Source organism: Rutilus rutilus (genome assembly GCF_951802725.1).
Source record: "Rutilus rutilus genome assembly, chromosome: 13".
In the NCBI taxonomy this organism is placed as follows: domain Eukaryota; kingdom Metazoa; phylum Chordata; class Actinopteri; order Cypriniformes; family Leuciscidae; genus Rutilus; species Rutilus rutilus.
The window spans coordinates 5,415,352-5,439,546 of NC_140218.1; the positions used below are offsets into that span (position 1 = coordinate 5,415,352).

The following is a 24,195-nucleotide window of genomic DNA, read 5'->3' on the forward strand; positions in this document are numbered from 1 at the left end:
GAAATACAATCTTGAGAATAAACTCATTAAATATCGAGAATAAAGTCGTTGTGTTGCGAGAAAAAACTCGTTAAATTTCGAGAAAAAAGTCGAAATACAATCTCGAGAATAAACTCATTAAATATCGAGAATAAAGTCGTTGTGTTTCGAGAAAAAAACTCGTTAAATTTCGAGAAAAAAAGTCGAAATATAATCTCGAGAATAAACTCATTAAATATCGAGAATAAAGTCGTTGTGTTTCGAGAAAAAAACTCGTTAAATTTCGAGAAAAAAAGTCGAAATATAATCTCGAGAATAAACTCATTAAATATCGAGAATAAAGTCGTTGTGTTTCGAGAAAAAAACTCGTTAAATTTCTAGAAAAAAAGTCGAAATACAATCTTGAGAATAAACTCATTACATTTCAAGAATAAAGTCGTTGTGTTTCGAGAAATAAAAGTCGAAATGAAATGTAGAGAATAACGCATTCGATCAGAGTTCATTAGCCTACTGATAGAGGACATGGCAGAGTTGGATCACTTAGTCAAGCTATATTTTAGACTTTCTTTCAGTAACAAAGCCGTCTAGGTCGGAGGAGCTGTAGCCTACTATCATGGAATAATGTCCACTTTAATGCACCCTATAGGCGGGTGAGAAACAGCGCCATGAATTATGCAGAAAATGCAAGACTGCTCTTTGTGCATTGTGTAATGTGTCAAGTTCAAAGCTTCATAAAACAATCATTCCACAGTAAAAACTGCTTAAAATTTGGATTTCGTTAGACAACAGCTCTTCTATAATGGGATAATGTCCACTTTAACGCACCCTCTGATGCGGCCTAAATGCACAACTAGTAGGAATGATGGCGCAATAAGGCGACTCTGAATTTGTTTGCCCCATTTAAAACTTTAACGGTCCATAAAAAAACCCGGTAGCCTACAGAAATTTGTGCCAATATTTCGGTTTCCACTAGATCAATACCGGTATATGCTCTATTACTCCCAGTCGGATTTAACGCACCCTTACATATGGCTGAGAAATGCAGAATTTCTTCATTCATTTCTAACAGCTTGGTGCGAGCAATGCCATACACACAGGGTGCTTAAGGAAGCGTTGCGTCATTTAAAGGGGAGGTCCGCGCGTCAATAACGAATAACTGGATTCAGCCTCGTATGCAATGAACTCTGATCGAATGCGTTATTCTCTACATTTCATTTCGACTTTTTTTCTCGAAACACAACGACTTTATTCTCGAAATTTTATGAGTTTATTCTCAAGATTATTTCGACTTTTTTCTCGAAATTTAACGAGTTTTTTTCTCGAAACACAACGACTTTATTCTCGAAATTTAATGAGTTTATTCTCAAGATTGTATTACGAGTTTTTTTCTCGAAATTTAACGAGTTTTTTCTAGAAACACTGCGACTTTATTCTCGAAATATAATGAGTTTATTCTCAAGATTGTATTTCGACTTTTTTCTCGAAATTTAACGAGTTTTTTTCTCGAAACACAACGACTTTATTCTCGATATTTAATGAGTTTATTCTCAAGATTGTATTTTGACTTTTTTTCTCGAAATTTAACGAGTTTAATCTCGCATTATAATGACTTTAATCTCGAGATGGTTTTATTTTTTTATTATTGCTTGGCCCTAGACCACTCTGATGAACACTCCAAAAAAAAAAAAAAAAAAAAAAAAAAAAATGTTTTGTGTCAAAATGACCTGAGGGAAGGATGAAGGTAACGTTTGCAACAAATTTTTTTTTTTTTTTTTTTTTTTACGTTCAGAAATAAGGTTTTCATGACTTTATGTGTGTTTGGTTTCAGGGAATCTGAACAGGATCTTTTCTGATGAAGCTCACATCTCAGTCGACTGGAGCACTTCTCCGCTGATCTCGGGCTCGGGGTTTGGGCAGGGCTTGCCATTGCTCTGGCCGTTGAGTGTGTGTGTGTCGAGGCTGACGGTGACCCGGCTGGTCTCGGTGATGGAGGAGTTGGTGTGATAGTTACAGTGAGAGTCTGTGGTCACCAAACGCCTTCGCCTCCACTGACCGCGATACTGAGCGAACTTACGCCGAAGAGCCGACTGCACCTGCGGGACCGACACACACACTCAGATAGTATATTTACTGCATTATACATTTCCACATATAAGAAAATATCCAGCGACATAAGAAGAAATATCATGCTTTGATAAATCATAACTATGACATACTACGCCATAGCTACCAGATAAAAAAAGGCAAAATTAGGACATTTCAAGTCAATTATGAGATACTAAGTCGAGAAACGACAAAAGTTGAAATCATGATATAGAAAGTCAGTAATTTTGTTTTGTCTCATAACTTCGCCTTTCGTCTTTTTCAATTTCCTAATTTAGATTTTTTTTATCTCATAATTTTGACAGTATGCCATAATGTTGGTTTTTAATCTCATAATTTGGATTATTTTATCTCATAATTTTTGCTTTTTAATTTCATAATTTCAATTTTTTAAATCTCATTTCAATTTAGTAAGTCATAATTTTTTCTTTTTAATCTCATAATTTTGACTATCTCATATTTTAAATATTTTAATGTCATAATGTCATATTTTTTTATCTTAATTTTGATTTCTCATTTTTTAAATGTTTAATCTCATAATTATGATTTAGTATGTCATAATTTAGTCTTTTTAATCTTACAATTTTTACTTTTTAATGTCAAATTTTGGCCTCATATAGTCCGTTTGTGATGCTACTTTTCTTTCTTTCTTTCTTTCTTTCTTTCTTTCTTTCTTTCTTTCTTTCTTTCTTTCTTTCTTTCTTTCTTTCTTTCTTTCTTTCTTTCTTCCTGTCAGGATGGAACACCAGAATACTGTTTTCTGCACAGCATGTACTGCAAACCATATGAATAACCATATGAGAAAATATATGTTGAATGTGTAGAAATAATGAGATACTAAGTCATAATTATGGCAAAATTATCACTTTAAAAATCAATTATGAGATTAAAAAGTCTAAATCAAGACAAAAAGTCACAAAATTATGACAAAAAGTAAATAAAAAAATACAAAAAGTTGAAATTTAAAATCTAGAAAGTCTCATATTTAAAGATTTTAATCTAATAATTTTGACTGTATGCCATAATGTTGTCTTTTTAATCTCATAATTTGGATTTTTTATCTCAGAATTTCATCTTTTTAAATCTCAATTTTGACTTATCTCATATTTTCTATTTTTTTTCTTCTCATAATTTTAATTTTTTTAATCTCATTTCGATTTAGTATGTCATAATTTGGCATTTTAATGTCATAATTTTGAGTCTCAATATTTTCAATATTTCAATCTCATGTCAACTTTATGTCAATAATGTCAATTTTTTTAATCTTAATTTGCCTTTTTTCTCATATTTTCAATCTCATAATTATGACTTAGTATGTCATAATTTTGTCTTTTTAATGTCACAATTTAGATTTTTTAATCTCATATTTTCATTTGATTCTGCTCAAATAATTACAAAGAAAAAGGTAAAAATCACAGTTGATTTTGGGTTTATTGGTCATGCATTACTGCACGCTTTCTCTAATGGTGTTTGTTCATCGGGGTTATTGCATGCAGAACATTCACTCCATTTACATACTGGATACTTTCTTTTATAGATCTACAATCCTCAGGAGTTCATGTTCATCTAAAGTGCTTTAATAAAGAGTGATGAGGTTAATTAATGAGGTTTAAACAGTACCTCTCCATTACAGAAGCAGAAGATCACGGCCACCAGGAAACCCTGCAGAGAGACACAGGGTTATTAATGTTCAGTAAAACTTACACCATTAGAAACATTTTAGCTACTTAAAACAAAATAAACCTTAACTAAAATTGACATAAAAAAATTTAAACCTAGTTACCAAAGCAACTTTTTTATGAAAACCATAAAGACATACATCAAAAAATAAAAGTTATTGACTATTATGATTATTATAAAGACTAAAAAAACTAACTATAAAAATCTAAACTAATTAAAATTTTTTATCTCAATCTCAATTTATTTATAAAGCACAATAAAAACAACAGTGGTTCACCATTGTGCTGAAAAATATTTATAAAAAAAAAAAAAAACAGAACATAAAACAATATGACAATAAGACAAAAATACACAATTAATGTTTAGAAAAAAAAAAAACATTTGAAACTCAGCAATTATAAGCCTTCTCGAAGAGATAAAAAGCATTACTGTGATACTAACATAACACTTCTGTACACGTCTCAAAGAAATGTATCTGTTTAATAATAGACTTTAAATAGAATAAAAGGCCTTTTTGTGCTGGTGATGTTAAAAACACACTCGAAGGGCTTACGGACGCATTTCTTTAAATTAGTCACACGGTCACACTTTACAATAAGGTTAATATTAACTAACATCAACTAACCATGAGCAATACATTTGTCACAGTATTTATTAATCTTTGTTAATGTTAGTTAATAAAAATACAGCTGTTCATTGTTTGTTCATGTTAGTTCACAGTGCATTAACTAATGTTAAGAAATACAACCTTTGATTTTAATAATGTATTAGTAAATGTTGAAATTGGTATTAACTAAGATTAAAGGTACAATATGTAAGAATTTTTAATCCAAATATCCAAAAACCACTTGCACAGTGTTATATATGTATTTTAATTGTGTACTTACATTATCCTAAATGTTTCCAAGAATTTGTACATTCAGAGAAATTCACAATTTTAAATAATGGCTCGTCCATGTTCACGTGTCGCCTGTCAATGAATGTAATATCCGCGTTATCCCTGGTTTCCGCTCATACAGCCGTAGTAACCATGGCGACAGACGTGGACAACTGCGTTACGTCTAGCGGCGCGCTCACGCTGTTGTTGTTTCGTTCAAACATAAACAGAGACGCGCAAATGTAGAGATGAGCAAATGTACATAAAACTAATCAATGTTATTTAGACCTTTTGTAGCTCCGCCCCTTTTCAGAGCTGCGCTCGCTTACTGCTAGTCTTATACAGACAAACTAACACATAGAATAACATTATAACTTTAACACACTCAAATGCAGTTTAGTGTGATAGTGTAGATCAAGTGAAACAGCGCTGCGTTACCTCACAAGTTTCATTCGTCTAATAAACTGACCTGTGAGTATCATCCAGCATTTGAGGGTAAGTTAGTTCGGTAGAATGAAACGTCCTTATTCCTTTACATCCGCAGGACTCGCGTGTGACGCTAATATCTGTCTCTCATTAGCACTCGCGCCCTGCTTCACCACAGTCATGTTAAAAACATCAGTGTATTCACTCATCCATAAACATTATTAGATCCATCGGCATGACGACAAGTTCCATATTCTGCTTATGCGTCATCAACCTACGCCTTTGTTATTGTAAGAGGTTAGCGGCCCCTAGTGGCAAAAACACTGACATTGTAGGTTTAATAAAAGCTGAGGAAGTATTGTTCATTCTTAGTTCATATTAACTTTGGTAGTTAAATAATGTTAACTAATGAACCTTATTGTAAAGTGTTACCAGTTACATTAATAAAATGCTGATGCTGACGTCCTTGTGGGTCATTTTACATGACATATGTGACCCTGGACCACAAAACCAGTCACATGAGTAAATTTTTTTAAATTGAGATTTATCCATCATCTGAAAGCTGAATAAATAATATTTCCATTGATGTATGGTTTGTTAGGATAGGACAATATTTGGCTGAGATACAACTATTGAACATCTGGAATCTGAGGGTGCAAAAAAATCGAAACATTGAGAAAATCTCCTTTAAAGTTGTTCATTTATGTTCTCGATTGTGCAGCATTCACTCACAGAAATACATGTTTTATATATTTACGGTTGAAAATGTACTAAATATCTTCATGGAACATGATCTTTACTTAATATCCTAATGATTTTTGGCATAAAATAAAAATGGATAATTTTGACCCATAAAATGTATTGTTGGCTATTGCCACAGATATACCCATACGACTCGACTGGTTTTGTGATCCAGGGTCACATATGTGATTGATCCTGTAGGTATATGTCACCTGGAAATGCATGAAGCTGTTCATGAAGAGGTCGTAGATGGCCAGAGGGAGGCGTCCCTTGGGCTGCAGAGGCATCAGTATGAACTGGGCTCCCAGTAGCGGGATCAGTATGATGGTGGCGCGCACCGCTTTCATGTACACACTGCTCTCCGTATGGTGTGTGACCCTCAGTTTGGTGATCAACACCCTGACGATGTTGAGCAGGAAGAACAGGTTCACCTGAGAGACACGCAAAATGATGTTCTTTCTCAGTGTTTTTGTCTTGTTTTCCAGTGCAAACGTGCTGGTGCTCTTCGTGTGTCAGTCAAAAATGACATTTCAATGAAATTAATGTACTATATTTTAGTTCGATAAGGTTTTTTAATTTAATATTTTGTATTTTTAGGGGATTTTATGGTGCTGAATTATATTTAGGCTGTATTTATAATCCATTTATTCACTTTTTGAGCATAGACCTGAAAATTGTATTTCCAACTTTAACTGTGGTAAATCTTGAACGCTTTAGAGCGACAGACTGAAGTTTGATCTCTTTTCAAAGACGACACTTGGCAGATTATTGCTGAAGTGAAAAAAGTTGTAAAAAGTGAACTTAAAAAAAGTTGCAGAATTTTACGTTTATTATTATGAAAAATATGTAAAAATACTATTTTCAATTTTTATATGAGATATATATTTTCAAAAACATGTTTTACTCTAAAACTGAGAAACTCAAAGCGATACATCTTAACCAGTTGTGCTCCAAATTTGAGGTTGATATCTCAAAAAATGATCTTTCAGTGAGAGTGTGTTCGGCTGCAGTACCAAACGCTTCCACTAGAGGAAATACATCTCATTCATTTCCAATGCGAGGAGCACAAGAGTGACTATTCTTTTTCAGGACCATTTAACCTTTTCAAATCATGTCCATGATTTTTTTGTGTGTGTGTTCACATAGCAAGTGATAAAACCTTTTTTGCCCGAAGAGCACCAGAGCGTTACATCAAGCTACATTTCCTTGAGAAGCAAAACAACTTCAGATATTAGGTCTTGTTTATTGAGGAATGTATAAAAATTAAGACAGTTTATGCTTAAAACAAGAACAAATATCTGCCAGTGGGGTCAGAAAAAATACATGATTTTAACAGACTTCTGTGTTACACATCAAAGAAGTTTTAATTGTAGGAGAAAATAGTTTATTTTAAAGGGGTGGTAAAATGCCCTTTTCACAAGATGTAAAATATATCTATGATGTCCCCAGAGTGTGTGTGTGAAGTTTTAGCGCAAAATACCCCACAGATATTTTTATATAGCAAGTTAAAGTTGTCACTTTTTGAGGGTTTGCAAAAACGCACCGTTTTGTGTCTGGCCCTTTAAATACAAATGAGCTGCTGCAGAGGGCGGGGTTTCAAGAGCTTGCGTGTTAGCAGCTCCGATTACCTCACGCAGACACACTAAAATGACAGAAACTGTTTTGCCTTTAATGTTAAAACGGAGTCAGACAAAGATGGAGAGACTCTAGAAGAAGTGACAACATGTAGAATGCAACAGGACGTCTCTGAATGGTTAGTTGATGAATTGATGTTGCTGATGTGGAGTTAACTATCTTCAATTAGCATATTCTGTCATGATAATCTATAAATCGCTCGTATAGGAACTGTTGTGAGATGCACACAGAGTGACTTTCTATTGCATGTGAAAAGATGGATGCTAAAGTTTGAGCTGACTCACAAATGTACTCTTATACAACAACTTTTCCTCTTCTCAACATGGACTGCGTGTTCCCGGGGGCGGGGTTTATGTAAATTCTAGGGTTTGTGATGTCACTAACCCGGGAGGAATGTCGTGTAGTCCCTACCAGCCTTTTGTTGTAGTCCTTTTCTTTAAAAGCAAATATCTCCCTTTGATTTGAACTTTGAGTATTGTAAGTTTGCAGATGTTGTTTATGCTCAAACAGCAACATTACACACTAACTAAAGTTAGAAAAGTCAAATCATAATCAACCACCCCTTTAAGGTTTTTTTTTGCACTATTTTCATCTTCCAGGTTTAAAATCTTCATCGTGTCGAAGTCACAAGATGTGACGTTTTCTCAAGATGGTTTAAATATTTTTAAATAAAACAAAATATACTTTAAAATAAGCTAAAACTCAAGATGTAAGCTGATGTCATATTTCTTATTTGAATTAATGTCATATTTACTTAAAGGGGTCATGAATTTGGAAATCAAATTTGACATAAGAGGTCATTGTACTATAAATACACTATCTAATGGAACCTTTTTAATTTATCATTTAATTTATACTGTTAATTTACACTGCTGCCATAGTGCATTGATGACTCATCAGTGCCTCATGATTATTCATGAGACTGCGTGTCATTATCCTATAAGAAGACGCCTCGCTTAATTATTCATGCAAAATTGTTTATATGTTTATGTGGTGTTTTTAATATGCTTTAAGACAAACCATGTGTAAATTCATAAGTCGACACCATTGCTGAGTATTTCTTCCTTAAAACTGCAGTGAACCAAAGACAGTCTCAAAAACACGCTTTGAAATCGCTGGTGTTTCTGACGTCACAAACTACCTTGTAACCAATCAGATCAACGTGTGATCGTCAACCAGTGGATCTCTGAGCTGAGTGAGTGAGTGGAGGCGGGGCCCATTTGTATATTCATAGAACCGTGTATACTAAATGAGGCAAGGGTGTCGAGTTACATTCAAGATATTTAAAGGCATGAAGAAACTTTTTTTCAAGGAAAAAACTTTTAAATATATCATTTTAGTGATCAAAGATCATTTTTAAGGGATAATATTATTGACTACATGGGAACTTTAATTATTAAAGATAATGGAGACTGCGTGTCCTTATCCTATGAGAAGACACCTAGCTTAATTATTCATGAGGCTGCGTGTCCTTATCCTATGAGAAGCAGTGGCGTTTTCTTGCGGAGGCCAAGGGAAGCCAGGCTTCCTCACTTTTTCAGAATATAATCGCCATTTAATAAACACTTTTGTTTTCACAGTTTACGTAATCCTTCTGTCATCTCCTCATCGTCTCTCTTCATTCATTATTGAGTGTTTTATGATGTGTAAAACAGCGCCCCTATAAAAGTGACATGGTGAATGAGCGTTGAAAACATGGTACTGCACCCTGTGTCTGTGAGGAGGCCAGGCTGAGTTGGCATCCCTTGATAGAAAAAAAAAAGAATGATTAACCAATCAGGTGACGCTATTGTCATGACACTGCTCCCCTGTGATTGGTCAGGACAGTGTCAAGGGAAGCCATGAACTTGTTGGCATCAGGCCAATCACATCACGTTATCATCGTCAATGAATGAATGAATGAAATAGCGGAAGATTTGTGGTTTTGTGCCCATCTTTTTAATTCCTTTATTTATTGACCATACACTCAAACCAAAACAAAGACACATTTAAATGTAAGCCTTACAAACAACCTTTTCACACGTAAGTTTTTCAAGGCGACCGTTATTGATCGTAGTATCACTTTATGGTTCCCATGGAGACGCGTCTGCGTTGAATGATCAGCTTTTATTTCCTTTTTTTATTCAAAATTTCACAAATTTATTAGCTATAGCAGGATATATCTGATATTCCGATTGTCAAATATGTGCAAGAGGATGTGTTTTGTTGTTCAAACACCTTTATAACAATCGCGTTAGTTGAGCTGTATGCGCAACATATTTTAGGTATCTACGTGCTCAAAGTGTTGGATTGTAACAAGCGTAAGTCCCGGTAAGATGATGCTGGGCGCTCTAATAGTTCATCCAAATAGCAACATATAAATGGTAACGTATGATTTTCTGCCCCCACCCCTTAAAACACACAGCTTAGAGGTTGTGTCTTAATTGGCTTCCTTAGAAATTTTCCCCACGCCACGCCACTGATGAGAAGACACCTAGCTTAATTATTCATGAGGCTATGTGTCCTTATCCTATGAGAAGACACCTTTACACATTAATTATTCATCGCAGCACACGTTTATTTCCTATGACAGGCACTTCAAACACTGAGAATCGCATGCCGTAAGAGAGATCCTGAAATCTCAAAAATGACTGGCCGAAATCATATTTAAATAACACATTTCAAATCAGAAACAAAATCTGACATGAACTGTCCCAATAAATGTTGTTTCTTATGCTCAAATAGTGTTAAAAAATCGTATTTTCCAGCCAATTTGCATTTGTGCAATCATAAGAGCAGAGTCCATTGCAACCAGCGATGACTTTACCAATCGGTGATTGGCTCTTTTATTTAAAAGGCGGGACTTATTCTGCCATATTGCGCATTGCACTTTCTCCCATTCATAGTAATATGAGCGCATTGTCTTTGTATATATAAAGTCTTTGAAACTGACTGGTGATTTTGTGACCCATTAAATTTAAAGTTTAAAATGTTAATTTTTCTGACTCCACTAACAGAATTGTTTTCTTGTTTTAGACATAAACTTGATGCGTTTTTCAGAAATCAAGACTTAAAATCTCAAGTAGATTGCTTCCCAAGTAAATGTATCTTGATTTAAGAATGTTTAGATATTTGTACTGAAAAACAAGACAGAAACACTGAGGAAGAAGATAATGTTTTGAGATGATGTTGATGAAGCTCACCAGCAGAGCGACGTGTATCGGGCCGTGTGTGATGTACAGCAGGTTTGTGTTCGTGACCCAACACCTGTCAAACACACAATGTCACTGCGATTAAACATTTAAAGGGTTAGTTTGGCCAAAAATTCTGTCATCATGCACTCATCCTCAAGTTGTTCTGAATGTCTTTCTTCTGTACAAAGTGTTGGTAACCAAATATTTGCTGGTCTCCATTGAAAAAAAAATATAGAAGTCAATGGGGAACATCTAAGGGACGTAACATTTATGGGGGCTCGTCCGGGATATAATCAATTTGATTCCTCATGGATATACATTTTATGTGTGTGCATATATATATATATATATATACAGTGAGGAAAATAAGTATTTGAACACCCTGCTATTTTGCAAGTTCTCCCACTTAGAAATCATGGCGGGGTCTGAAATTGTCATCGTAGGTGCATGTCCACTGTGAGAGACATAATCTAAAAAAAAAATCCAGAAATCACAATGTATGATTTTTTAAACTATTTATTTGTATGATACAGCTGCAAATAAGTATTTGAACACCTGAGAAAATCAATGTTAATATTTGGTACAGTAGCCTTTGTTTGCAATTACAGAGGTCAAACGTTTCCTGTAGTTTTTCACCAGGTTTGCACACACTACAGGAGGGATTTTGGCCCACTCCTCCACACAGATCTTCTCTAGATCAGTCAGGTTTCTGGGCTGTCGCTGAGAAACACGGAGTTTGAGCTCCCTCCAAAGATTCTCTATTGGGTTTAGGTCTGGAGACTGGCTAGGCCACGCCAGAACCTTGATATGCTTCTTACAGAGCCACTCCTTGGTTATCCTGGCTGTGTGCTTCGGGTCATTGTCATGTTGGAAGACCCAGCCTCGACCCATCTTCAATGCTCTAACTGAGGGAAGGAGGTTGTTCCCCAAAATCTCGCAATACATGGCCCCGGTCATCCTCTCCTTAATTCAGTGCAGTCGCCCTGTCCCATGTGCAGAAACCCCCCCCAAAGCATGATGCTACCACCCCCATGCTTCACAGTAGGGATGGTTTTCTTGGGATGGTACTCATCATTCTTCTTCCTCCAAACACGTTTAGTGGAATTATGACCAAAAAGTTCTATTTTGGTCTCATCTGACCACATGACTTTCTCCCATGACTCCTCTGGATCATCCAAATGGTCATTGGCAAACTTAAGACGGGCCTTGACATGTGCTGGTTTAAGCAGGGGAACCTTCCGTGCCATGCATGATTTCAAACCATGACGTCTTAGTGTATTACCAACAGTAACCTTGGAAACGGTGGTCCCAGCTCTTTTCAGGTCATTGACCAGCTCCTCCCGTGTAGTTCTGGGCTGATTTCTCACCTTTCTTAGGATCATTGAGACCCCACGAGGTGAGATCTTGCATGGAGCCCCAGTCCGAGGGAGATTGACAGTCATGTTTAGCTTCTTCCATTTTCTAATGATTGCTCCAACAGTGGACCTTTTTTCACCAAGCTGCTTGGCAATTTCCCCGTAGCCCTTTCCAGCCTTGTGGAGGTGTACAATTTTGTCTCTAGTGTCTTTGGACAGCTCTTTGGTCTTGGCCATGTTAGTAGTTGGATTCTTACTGATTGTATGGGGTGGACAGGTGTCTTTATGCAGCTAACGACCTCAAACAGGTACATCTAATTTAGGATAATAAATGGAGTGGAGGTGGACATTTTAAAGGTAGACTAACAGGTCTTTGAGGGTCAGAATTCTAGCTGATAGACAGGTGTTCAAATACTTATTTGCAGCTGTATCATACAAATAAATAGTTAAAAAATCATATATTGTGATTTCTGGATTTTTTTTTTTAGATTATGTCTCTCACAGTGGACATGCACCTACGATGACAATTTCAGACCCCTCCATGATTTCCAAGTGGGAGAACTTGCAAAATAGCAGGGTGTTCAAATACTTATTTTCCTCACTGTATATATATATATCTTTATGCTGGTTAATTTGAAGTGTTAAATCTCAGGTTTACCTGTCATCGAGGAAGAGCAGACATGCCACAGCGTACATGACAGCAGGGATCACTGGGAAACCTGTAGGAATAACGCTTTCTTTAAACGAGTCGTTTGACGAACGTCGTCCTCTAGATCTAGAGCATTGAGAAAATCTACAGTAATCATTGTGTGATCAATCTTTCATTTCTTGCACAGTAGATCATGATGAAAACAAAAGCTGGAAGTTATTTAACAAAGTCTAGTTAACATTATATTCATTATTATTATTCTGTGAACAGTAAGTGAATCGAATGAATGATTCAATGACTTACTCATTTAGACGTTTACCGCCACCTACTGGAAGTTTAAGTTTCTTATTTGAAGTATCACTTCATTACATTTTTTTTAATATATTTTGGGTATAGTTTGCCCAGAAATTTGAATTCTGTTTATTTCCATTTACCCACTCTTGTGTCGTCTCGAACCTGTATGACTTTCTGTCTTTTGCGGAACATAAAAGAAAATATTTTAAGAAATGTTGGTCACCGAACTGTTTTTATCTAAGTACCATTTCAGATGCAGCTTATGAAAAAAATCATGGCCGTTGTAGCCTTAAAAGTTATGTGTAATATATTCTACGTTAAAACAATTAAAATATTTCTTTCTATAGCTATTTGATGCTTTTCTCATTTAAAGCTGCATTGTGTCATATTTAGCAGGTTCTGTTGACAGAAATGCAATATCATATACATAACTATGTTTTCAGTGGTGTATTAAGACCTTACATAATGAACCGTTATGTCTTTATTACCTTAGAATGAGCATTTCTCTCTACACACACCGCGGGTCCGCTTACATGTTTCTACAGTGGCCCTGAACGGACAAACGCGTTTTGTCACTATGTTGTTCTTCATGCAAAGAAGCGAGCTAAAGTCAGCGAATAAAACACTGACACAATGATGAGCAAGTAACAATAATATTCACAATAACATATCGTTTTACTGAACAATGAAGTAAACCTAATTTCTTAATTAATATTTGTAAAGAAACCTTATTGCTTAACTGGCTACTCTCTGCTGTCTCAGACGACAACATCACTTCCTGTCGGCCACCATAACTTCTGTTGGATGCAATTCGCAACCTCACCACTAGATGACGCTAAAATGTACACTGCACCTTTAACAAAATAATGACTTTAAATGATCTTTTGGGGATAATTTCTCAAACTAAATTGTTGTGCGATTAATTAGATCAATTAACTGGCACATCATGTAATTAATTTGATTAATTCGCTTTACAGCCCTAATTTATAGGCTATATATATATATATATATATATATATATATATATATATATATACATGTATACATTATGATTACTGTGCTTTGTGTGTTCTATGTTCTAGGACTTTTATTTTGAAATGTATCTTCTTTTTACACAAGGGGCTAACACAGGACAGGTGAGTGTAATTAATCACTACGGGAACAAACAAAGGCAAACAGGAGCAAACTACAGGAAGTGAACAGAGGATCAGAAATTATACTTCAAAATAGAAGTCCTAGAACACACAAAACACAGGGGAAATCGTGACAAATGTATACACACACATACACACAGGTCAAAGATGTATTGATGTTGATTTGTAAAGGGCGATCCGGGCTCGTGTTCGGTACGTACCCCAGCCGAGGACGTAGTACCAGACCAGCTGTTGCTCGCCCACAAACACGGCCACGATGATGAGCGTGTGCAGGTAGATGCCCTCACACAACATCCAGAAGAAATTGGAGCATAAGGTGTATTGAATGAGAGTCGCCAGGATCTTACAGCCTATCTGAAACTGAACACACACACATAAAATGCCAAAGGAGCCCTAAATGTGCCAATACCCTTGTGAGAGGCACTTTCCAAAAAAATAAATAAATAAATAAATAATGTGGACTTACAGAGTCGGTTCTGCTCTGTGAGTCGCCGTTGAAGTAGAGCCAGCCGATGGTGGCGAAGGAGTTCAGGATGAAGGATGCGAACATGTTTTTATGAAGAGTGATGCGCTGACAGCTCAAACACCTGCACAAACACCAAGTATTCGTTCCTTATACAGAAGGTGAGGTATAAGCCTTTTCAAACATACAGAAAGGGGTCATGACATGTTTTATTTTTTTAAATTTGAATATGTTCCTTGAGTTTCACTTATAGTGTAAATAAAGTTTTATGCACAAAAAAATGGCAATTTACAGCCTTCATACCGTCTGAAATAATCAGTTTTTAATGCGCGGCTCCTTTAAGGCTTGTCAGTAAACGCCCACTGTTGTGATTGGCTAACATCAGTGTATAGGAAACGCCCACTGTTGTGATTGGCTAACGTCAGTGTATAGGAAACGCCCACTGTTGTGATTGGCTAACGTCAGTGTATAGGAAACGCCCACTGTTATGATTGGCTAACGTCAGTGTATAGGAAACAGTCTCACTTGCTATTGAAAACATGATCCATTTACGGACGAAGCATTATGAATGATTTACTGAGGGTTTGTGACACAGCTTCTGTCAGATTAATACAGTCTCTGCTTCATCTGTCAACAGAACTTTCTCTGTCAACTCTCCATTACACTGTGTCTCAGTCAAACGCTCCGAACAAACATATAATCCTGCGACGCCATTAAAATAATAAACCATCCTCTTGTTTCTGACGCTGGGATCTCCTGAAGTACAGAGACTCAAACCAGCCGTTTAAACTGGACAAACGTTCGTTCACTCTTTCATTTGTCCAGATGTTACAGACTCAAGCGTGTGGAGTCCGTCAGAAACTGAACACATATCTGTATTATTCATACATTGTTAATGGTTAATTTTTTCTTTTCTGAAACAGATGTTCTTCTTGTTGTTATATAGTAATTTGCCAATAGGTGTCACTGTTGTATTGCCATCTAGTGTGTCACTACAGTTGTTATTCCTTCTTCTTCGTTGTTTTTCCTGCTTTGTTGGATATAATAAAAAGCACGTGAATCCTCAATAGATTATGGGCCCAGATCTTTGCTAAAGCAAAGAAGAGGTACTTTTACACAGGTTTTTTTTGTGTGTGTGAAATAGACAGTGTTGTGGAACTCACAATGGAGGATAAACTGTTTATTGAAAAGCTGAGTGGCTTGGCTAACACCAAGGCAGTGAGAGCAGACAGATCCGGCTCGTGGAGATGTTACAAGTGTGGGAAAGAAGGACATATCAAGCGTGACTGTCCAAATAAGAAAAAACAGACTAAAACACACAAAGCCAAAAATGTAACATGTGAACATGATGAAGACTCGTCTGAGAGTGCCTTCGTCGCCAGAGAGGATAAGATGGATAAGGATAAGATGACACAACAGGTCGAGTGGTCAATCGACTATGGAGCCTCAAAGCATATGACGTGTCACCAGTCATAAAGAAATTCTTCAAGACTACCAGCAATTTCCAAAAGCACAGTCTGTGAAACTCGGTGATGGCAGAGTGGTTGACGCTCTATCTAGGACTTGGTAACGTTAAACTAAGAATGACATTAAAAATCAGTGATGTAAAAAATGTCACAATGTTTGATGTGCTGTATGTTCCCAAGTTATCCGGGAATCTCTTCTCAGTGGGAGCTGCTGTAAAAAAAGGAAATACGGTGCAGTTCAAGAAGTCTCGCTGTTACATCCGTGATAAAAATGGAAATCTCAGAGGAATGGGAACACAAAGATCTGATGGATTGTATCAGCTGGATGTCGAGGGAAGTTCGCCCGTCTGTCACTGTGCGTCAAGTGCATTAATAGCAGCCAGTTTGTGGCACCAGCGACTGGGTCACACCACTAAGTTGAAGGAACTTAAAAAACTGGTGAATGGAGTGGACCTTCCTACAGAGAAAGAAGTTCCCTTCTGTGAAGCATGTGTGGAAGCCACATAAGCCAGTGGGAGAGATCCGTTCCAAAAGTAAACTATAGTTGGTTCATAGTGACGTCTGTGGTCCCATGCAGACTGAATCGGTAGGTGGATCAAAGTACTTTGTGACTTTTATTGATGACTATTCTAGATGTTGTAAGGTATACTTTATGAAACAGAAGAGTGAAGTTCTTTGCAAATTCAAGCAATTTGAGAAAATATTATCCAATGAGTGCGGACAGAAAATAGCAAGACTAAGAACAGATAATGGTGGGGAATACACATCCAAAGAAATATCAAGAATACTTGAAGGCTCAAGGTATCCACCATGAGACAACTGTACCTCACACACTTCAGCAAAATGGTGTTTCAGAAAGAAAAAATAGGAAATTAATTGAAGCAGCGAGAACCAAGCTCTCTCACGCTAAATTACCAAAGTCGTACTGGGCAGAGGCTGTAGCGACCGCAGCTTACATACAGAACAGACTCCCCACATCTGTATTGAAACAAGTGACGCCCTACCAGAGATGGTGCGACAAACAGCCAAATATAAGTCACATGAAGGTGTTTGGTTGTGTAGCTTATGCACATGTCCCAGACACAGAAAGAAGAAAACTGGACAATAAGGCTGTGAAGCTGCGTTTCGTGGGATATGCCAACAATGCCAAGGGCTATCGCTTGTTCGATGAGGAAAAAAGGAGGATTCTAATTCGTCGGGATGTGATCTTCGACGAGTCAGACTTTGACTTGAAACAAGAAGTGGACATTTCTTGTTCGGAGAACGAAGTTATCGTGAAAACTGACGAGAGAACACCAGTCGATGCTACTGTCGATGAAACTGCAAGAGAAGGTGGCAGAATCAGAAAACCACCTAAGAGATATGGTTATGATGAGTTTGCCGACCTGGTGACTGTTGATCATTATGCAAGTGTTTGTTGTGTTGCAGAATCAAGCACACTGAAAGAGGCAATGATGAGTCCTAATGCAACGGAATGACAGGAGGCGGCTGACTTGGAATATGAATCACTGCTGGAAATAAGACGTGGGATTTAGTGAAATTGCCAAAAGGATCGGAAGGCCATAGGATCGAGATGGGTGTTTAAAGTCAAGCATCATAGTGATGGACAAGTGCAGACTTGTTTCTAAGGATTACTCACAGAAGTATGGTGCCGACTACGATGAAACTTTTTCACCGTGGTACGTTTTAGCTCAATTCGTACGTTTCTGTCCTTCGCCGTCCAGGACATGCATGTGCATCAGATGGATGTGGTAACCGCAATTCTAAATGGACACCTGGATGAGGAAATATATATGGAGCAACCAGAGGGATACATCAGGCCAGGGGAGGAATGTTTGGTGTGCAAGCTAAAGAAGACAATATATGGACTGAAGCAGTCCCCTCGCTGCTGGAGTAAAACCTTCACAGAGTTCATGAAGAACATTGGCTTCAAACAGAGTACATCAGACCCGTGTGTGTTCGTGAGATCTCGACAGGAGCTGGAGATATTAGCTGTGTATGTTGATGATCTAATTCTGATCACAGAGTCGATGGAAAGCATGGAAGAGCTGAAACTCGCTCTTAAGAAGCGCTACAAGATGAAGGACATGAGAGAACTGTCCTATATCTTGGGGATCTCTGTCATCCAAGACAAAGAAAAAAAACGTGTGTTCCTTCATCAGAAGCATTACATTGAAGCCATTCTTCAAAAGTATGGTATGCATGAGGCAAATCCCGTTGCAACTCCAGCTGATGTAAATGTAAAGCTAAAAAGGAACGATGGTGTCAGCAAGCCTGTGAACCCAAGTACTTACCAGTCTATGGTGGGTAGCCTACTGAATGCTGCGATGGCCACACGACCTGACATAGCACAAGCAGTGAGCGTTGTGTCAAAGTTCAATGCAAATCCAAGTGTTGCACATCTGACTGCGGTGAAGAGAATTCTACGGTACTTGAAGGGAACACTGAAACTCACTCTCAAGTATGAGCGGTCAGAGTCTGGAACTTTGGTCGGTTTCTCAGATGCTGACTGGGCTGGAGACCAGGACGATCGTCGCTCTACAACCGGTAATGTGTTCTTACTGGGTGGAGGAGCGGTGAGTTGGCTCAGCAAGAAACAGTCAACTGTTGCTCTTTCAACAACGGAGGCTGAGTATGTTGCACTTAGCCAAGCAGCTCAGGAATGTGCCTGGCTAAGACGACTACAAAGTGATCTTGGAATGGATGCTACTCCTGTGGTGATCCTGGAGGACAACCAAGGAGCTATTGCAATCGCAAAGAATCCAGTTGATCATTCAAGAACCAAGCACATTGACATTCGCTACCATTACATTTGTGAATGTGTGCAGAATGGACAAATACAACTGCAATACTGTCCCACAGCTGACATGAAGGCAGATATCTTGACCAAGCCATTGGTGAGACAGAAGTTTGAGTATCTTAGGAGTGAGATTGGACTCTGTTTCATTTAATTCTGTTTAGTCTGATTTTAAATGGCTAAACTGTGTTTAGTGTTAAATATGTTATGGGTGTAAAACAATTAACATGGAAAAAGGACTAAGAATTTTTTTTTGTGTGTTAATATAATTTACTAAGAAATGGCTTAGTCCTATTGTAAAATTAAGTGGGAGTGTTGTTATATAGTAATTTGCCAATAGGTGTCACTGTTGTATTGCCATCTAGTGTGTCACTACAGTTGTTATTCATTCTTCTTCGTTGTTTTTCCTGCTTTGTTGGATATAATAAAAAGCATGTGAATCTTCAATACTTCTAATTTTTTTTTAAAATGTTCCTTTTTTCAGAACGTTTAAAAGTAACATTCCAATAATGTTTGAAAAATGATGAAATGCAATGTTCCCTTAAAGGGGTGGTATAATGGCCTTTTCACAAGATGTAAATAGTGTGAAGTTTTCGCTCAAAATACCCCACAGATATTTTTATATAGCATGTTAAAATTGTCCGTTTTTGAGGGTGAGCAAAAACACACCATTTTGTGTCTGTTCCTTTAAATGCAAATGAGCTGCTGCTCCCGGCACAGGGGGCGGAGCTTCAACAGCTTGCACTCACACAGACATGCACTGGAAATTTCAAAAACGTTTAGCCTTTTATGTTCAAACCGGAGTCAGACAATGATGGAGACGAGACTCAAGAAGAAGTGACAACATGTAGACAACATTTCTGAATGGTTAGTTGATGAAGTTCTGTAGCTGATGTGTAGTTATCTTCTAGTCATTGATTAGCATATTCTGTCTTGATAATCTATAAATCGTGTTCAGGGGGCGGGGTTTATGTAAATTTCAGGGGTTAGTGATGTCACTAATCCGGGAGGAATGTGGTGTAGTCTCTACCAGCTGTTTGTTGTAGTCCTTAAATAGTGATTTCTTTAAAAGCAAATATCTCCCTTTGCTCTGAACTTTGAGCGTCATAACTTTGCAAATGTTGTTTATGATCAAACAGCAACATTACACACTAACTAAAGTTAGAAAAGGGAAATCATAATCAACCACCCCTTTAATGTTCGTATAACCAAGAAAAAAGCATTTGTAGAACATTTGGACGTTCAGAGTAATAATGTTTTGGGAACATTAGCAAAATATTCGTAGAATATATTTTTGCTAGCTGGGAATTTAGTCTTGTGTGTGTTTGTTGTTCTAACGTACTTGAAGTATGAGAAGATGCATATGGAAATGATGAGCGATATGATGGAGAGGACGTTTCCCACAATAGCCAGATAGTAACCCGTGAGCGTTAACTGCAGGACAAACCAGAGACACAGATATTAGAAGACACCCAGGATTATGAAATAACGATGTAATATTTAAACTGAAGCTTAACCTCGAGTTTCTGCTTAGTGTAAGCAGAGCACTGAGTGTAATTGGACCAGAGTCGGTGGCTTTCTGGGTGATGAAACCATTGACCGTCTGAGTCACACACTTTGGTCACTTGTTCTGAATGAACAAAAGGCAAAGTGTGAAAAGACATGTGTTTGCGTGCATCACAAGTTACCGTAGTCGAGTTACTCAATCAAATTAGTCTTTTAAAGTAATGCATTGCTTTTAAATTTACAAGAAAATATCTGAGTTTCTTTTTCAGTAGGTAACATTCAAAGATGTTGAAAACATCTGCATTTCCTTCAGCCTGAGGATTATTCATTTTACTTTTAGTGGGAAAGGAACGTTGCATTTGCAACAACAAAAAAAGAAGAACTTTTTTAAATTTACGCAAAAATAACGTGACACATTACTTTCCATAGAAAGTTACTAAGTAACGCAACTAGTTACTTTTTCTTGGAGTAACGCAATATTGTAATGCATTACTTTTAAAAGTAACTTTTCCCAACATAATAATTTCCATCACAATCAAAATTACTTTATTTTTGTAATTAAAACTGCCTTGAAAAGCATTTGAAATCTTTTTAATTACAATATAATTAGTTTTGCTCTCAATTAAAAAGACATGAAATAAATAAAATCTCATAAAAAAAAAAATATATATATATATATATACATATTCTGCCACTTAAAATCGAGCTTCAGTTTTGTCAAATTGTCAAATTTATATAAAAGAAATTCCCAACGTTTTTAAAAAAAATTCTAAATCCTAAATTTTTCCATGTTTAAATTATAAAAAAATAACTAAATTAAAATTCCAGATTTTAAACATGGTCTCAGACTTTTGGAAACCCAGCATTATTGCATTAAATTGATGAAAAGCAAAGACATTTATAATGTTGCAAAAGATTCTATTTCAAATAAATTTTTGAACTTTCTATTCATCAAAGAATCCTGGAAAATAAAGTGTATTATGGATTTCACCAAAATATGAATTGTTTTTAACACTGATAATGTTTCTTGAGCATCAAATCATCATATTAGAATGATTTCTGAAGGATCATGTGACACTGAAGACTGGAGTAATGATGCTGAAAATTCAGCTTTGATCACAGGAATAAATTACACGTTTACTATATATTCACATAGAAGACAGCTGATTTACATTCTAATAATATTTCATAATTTTAACTGTATTTTTGATCAAATAAACGCAGCCTCAGTGAGCACAAGAGACTTCTTTCAAAAAGTGTAAAAAATCTTACAGACCACAAACTTTTGAACTGTAGTGTAAAATGTATTTGTGCGATAAAGAGGCTCAGTCTTGTTTGTAAAACTTGTATGAATATATGAATATTTATTAAAAAAAAATATATAAATTTTTTTTTTTGCATTATTGTGAGTGGAAATACATCATCATCTCACCAAATGGATCAAAATCATGGAAGTAGGAGGGGCATTGCTGGAAGGCGGTGCCGGGGGCAGAGTCTCCCCAACAGAGCCACCCATCCCATGTGCGGTTACAGTACGGGCCTGCAGGGGGCGACACACACACACACACTTTACACAACAACAACAGACATTATAGAGCTGCAAGCCAGTTCCATTACAGGTTATTACAGAATCCATTATCCATTACAGAAACACAATTATGCACTTATTTCTATTCATGTTCATTAAGCCTTCATCAACTTCCCTCGATAAGATCGAACGAATCCATTATCATTTCAACTGAGCTATAATACCATACAGGAACTGATTACATCATGACCAAATGTAGTATTTGACTGTGAAATGATTGGTTGTTAGATGTTGCTATTTAAGGTTTGCATGGCTTCTTCATCTTTAGTTCTTCAGAAAATATTAATGATTAATATTGATCTGCCATGCTCACCTTTTATTTACTGATTCCTTAAAGTCCCCCTGTAGTCAATCATTTTATCCCTTAAAACTCATCATCGATCACCAAAATTACATATTTAAAAGTTTTCTCCTTGAAAAACATTCTTCATGTCTTAAAATATCTTGAATGTAACTCGATAACCCTTGCCTCATTTAGTATTTGTGGTTCTATGACTATGCTAATGAGCCCCGCCTCCACTCACTCACTCAGCTCAGAGATCCACTCGCTGACGATCACACGTTGATCTGATTGGTTACAAGGTAGTTTGTGACGTCAGAAACACCAGCGATTTCAAAGCGTGTTTTTGAGACTGTCTTTGGTTCACTGCAGTTTTAAGGAGAAAATACTCAGCAATGGTGTCGACTTATGAATTTACACATGGTTTGTCTTAAAGCGGATTAAAAACACCACATAGACACATAAACAACATTAAAAGCTGGATTTTCACCACAGGGGGACTTTAATTCTATCCATTTAACTTGTTTAATTATTTAGCAAATTGTCTTCTATGACTGTCCTTGATTTATGCACGTGTGTGTCGGATCGACGCTCACCTGGGTCACTGCGCGGAGGCTCGTACATTATTCTGAGGTAACACTCAAACTGTGCGGAGAGGATCTGCTCACGGGTCACGGTCAGATCCGCTAAAAGCACATCCTCGGACTGACACACCTGTGCTCGTATTAAACAGGAATATCAGACATAATATCGTATTAAACAGGAATATCAGACAATAAACAGGAATATCAGACTTAATATCGCATGTAAACAGACAAATGTGACGTTATATTGTTCTCAAGCTGTTTTATTGAAATCTTTTTGCGGTTGAAACACTGATTGATGGATTACATGAGACATGATTCATTTCAGGAAGTTGTTCTGAATTTTACAACATTCCTTCTGATGTACATTCATGTTTATTTGCTGCTGTAACTAATAGTAAAAAAGTAGTACAAAAATGTGCCGATTTTGTGTGTGTCCCTTTAAATGCAAATGAGCTGATGCTCCTCTTCCCCCTTCAAGAAGAAAGGCGGAGCTTCAAGCGCTCACGCTCAAGCATACTGGTTTTGTGTAATATTCAGTTCCTTTGAAAACTGTTCCAACTGGTGGAGCATACGTGCATATTCATGAGAAACTGTTCCAATGGGCGGAGCATAAATGCATGTTCATCAAAAACTGTTCCAATGGGCGGAGCATACGTGCATATTCATGAAAAACTGTTCAGATGGGTGGAGCATACGTGCATGTTCATCAAAAACTGTTCCAATGGGCGGAGCATATGTGCATTTTCATGAAAAACTGTTACAATGGGCGGAGCATATTCATAAAATAACTTCCAATTGGTAGAGCATACGTGCATATTCATGAGAAACTGTTCCAATGGGCGGAGCATACATGCATATTCATGAGAAACTGTTCCAATGGGCGGAGCATACGTGCATATTCATGAAAAACTGTTCAGATGGGTGGAGCATACGTGCATATTCATGAAAAACTGTTCCAATGGGCGGAGCATATTCATAAAATAACTGTTCCAATTGGTGGAGCATACGTGCATATTCATGAAAAACTGTTCCAATGGGCGGAGCATATTCATAAAATAACTGTTCCAATTGGTGGAGTATACATGCATATTCATGAGAAACTGTTCAGATGGGTGGAGCATACATGCATATTCATGAGAAACTGTTCCAATGGGCGGAGCATACATGCATATTCATGAGAAACTGTTCCAATGGGCGGAGCATACGTGCATATTCATGAAAAACTGTTCAGATGGGTGGAGCATACGTGCATATTCATGAAAAACTGTTCCAATGGGCGGAGCATATTCATAAAATAACTGTTCCAATGGGTGGAGCATACGTGCATATTCATGAAAAACTGTTACAATGGGCAGAGCATATGTTCATATTCATGAGAAACTGTTCCAATGGGCAGAGTACACGTGCATATTCATAAAAAACTGTTCCAATGGGTGGAGCAT

At 36.9% G+C, this 24,195-nt stretch overlaps 1 protein-coding gene across 1 annotated transcript in view; it reads right to left on the reverse strand.

Moving 5' to 3' along the window:
• Positions 1 to 1,630: 1,630 nt before the first annotated feature.
• The window catches only part of calcrl2 (calcitonin receptor-like 2), a 28,842-nt gene continuing 6,277 nt past the window's right edge, over positions 1,631 to 24,195 (reverse strand). Inside the window, exons 3-13 of the mRNA XM_084428582.1 lie at positions 22,763 to 22,880; positions 21,731 to 21,838; positions 20,310 to 20,422; positions 20,135 to 20,226; positions 14,533 to 14,653; positions 14,267 to 14,426; positions 12,628 to 12,688; positions 10,624 to 10,687; positions 6,019 to 6,237; positions 3,703 to 3,744; positions 1,631 to 2,072 (exon numbers count right to left, since the gene is read on the reverse strand). Coding sequence (XP_084284708.1) covers positions 1,839 to 2,072; positions 3,703 to 3,744; positions 6,019 to 6,237; positions 10,624 to 10,687; positions 12,628 to 12,688; positions 14,267 to 14,426; positions 14,533 to 14,653; positions 20,135 to 20,226; positions 20,310 to 20,422; positions 21,731 to 21,838; positions 22,763 to 22,880 — 1,332 coding nt within the window. The 3' untranslated portion in view covers positions 1,631 to 1,838. The remainder of the gene's footprint in view (positions 2,073 to 3,702; positions 3,745 to 6,018; positions 6,238 to 10,623; positions 10,688 to 12,627; positions 12,689 to 14,266; positions 14,427 to 14,532; positions 14,654 to 20,134; positions 20,227 to 20,309; positions 20,423 to 21,730; positions 21,839 to 22,762; positions 22,881 to 24,195) is intronic.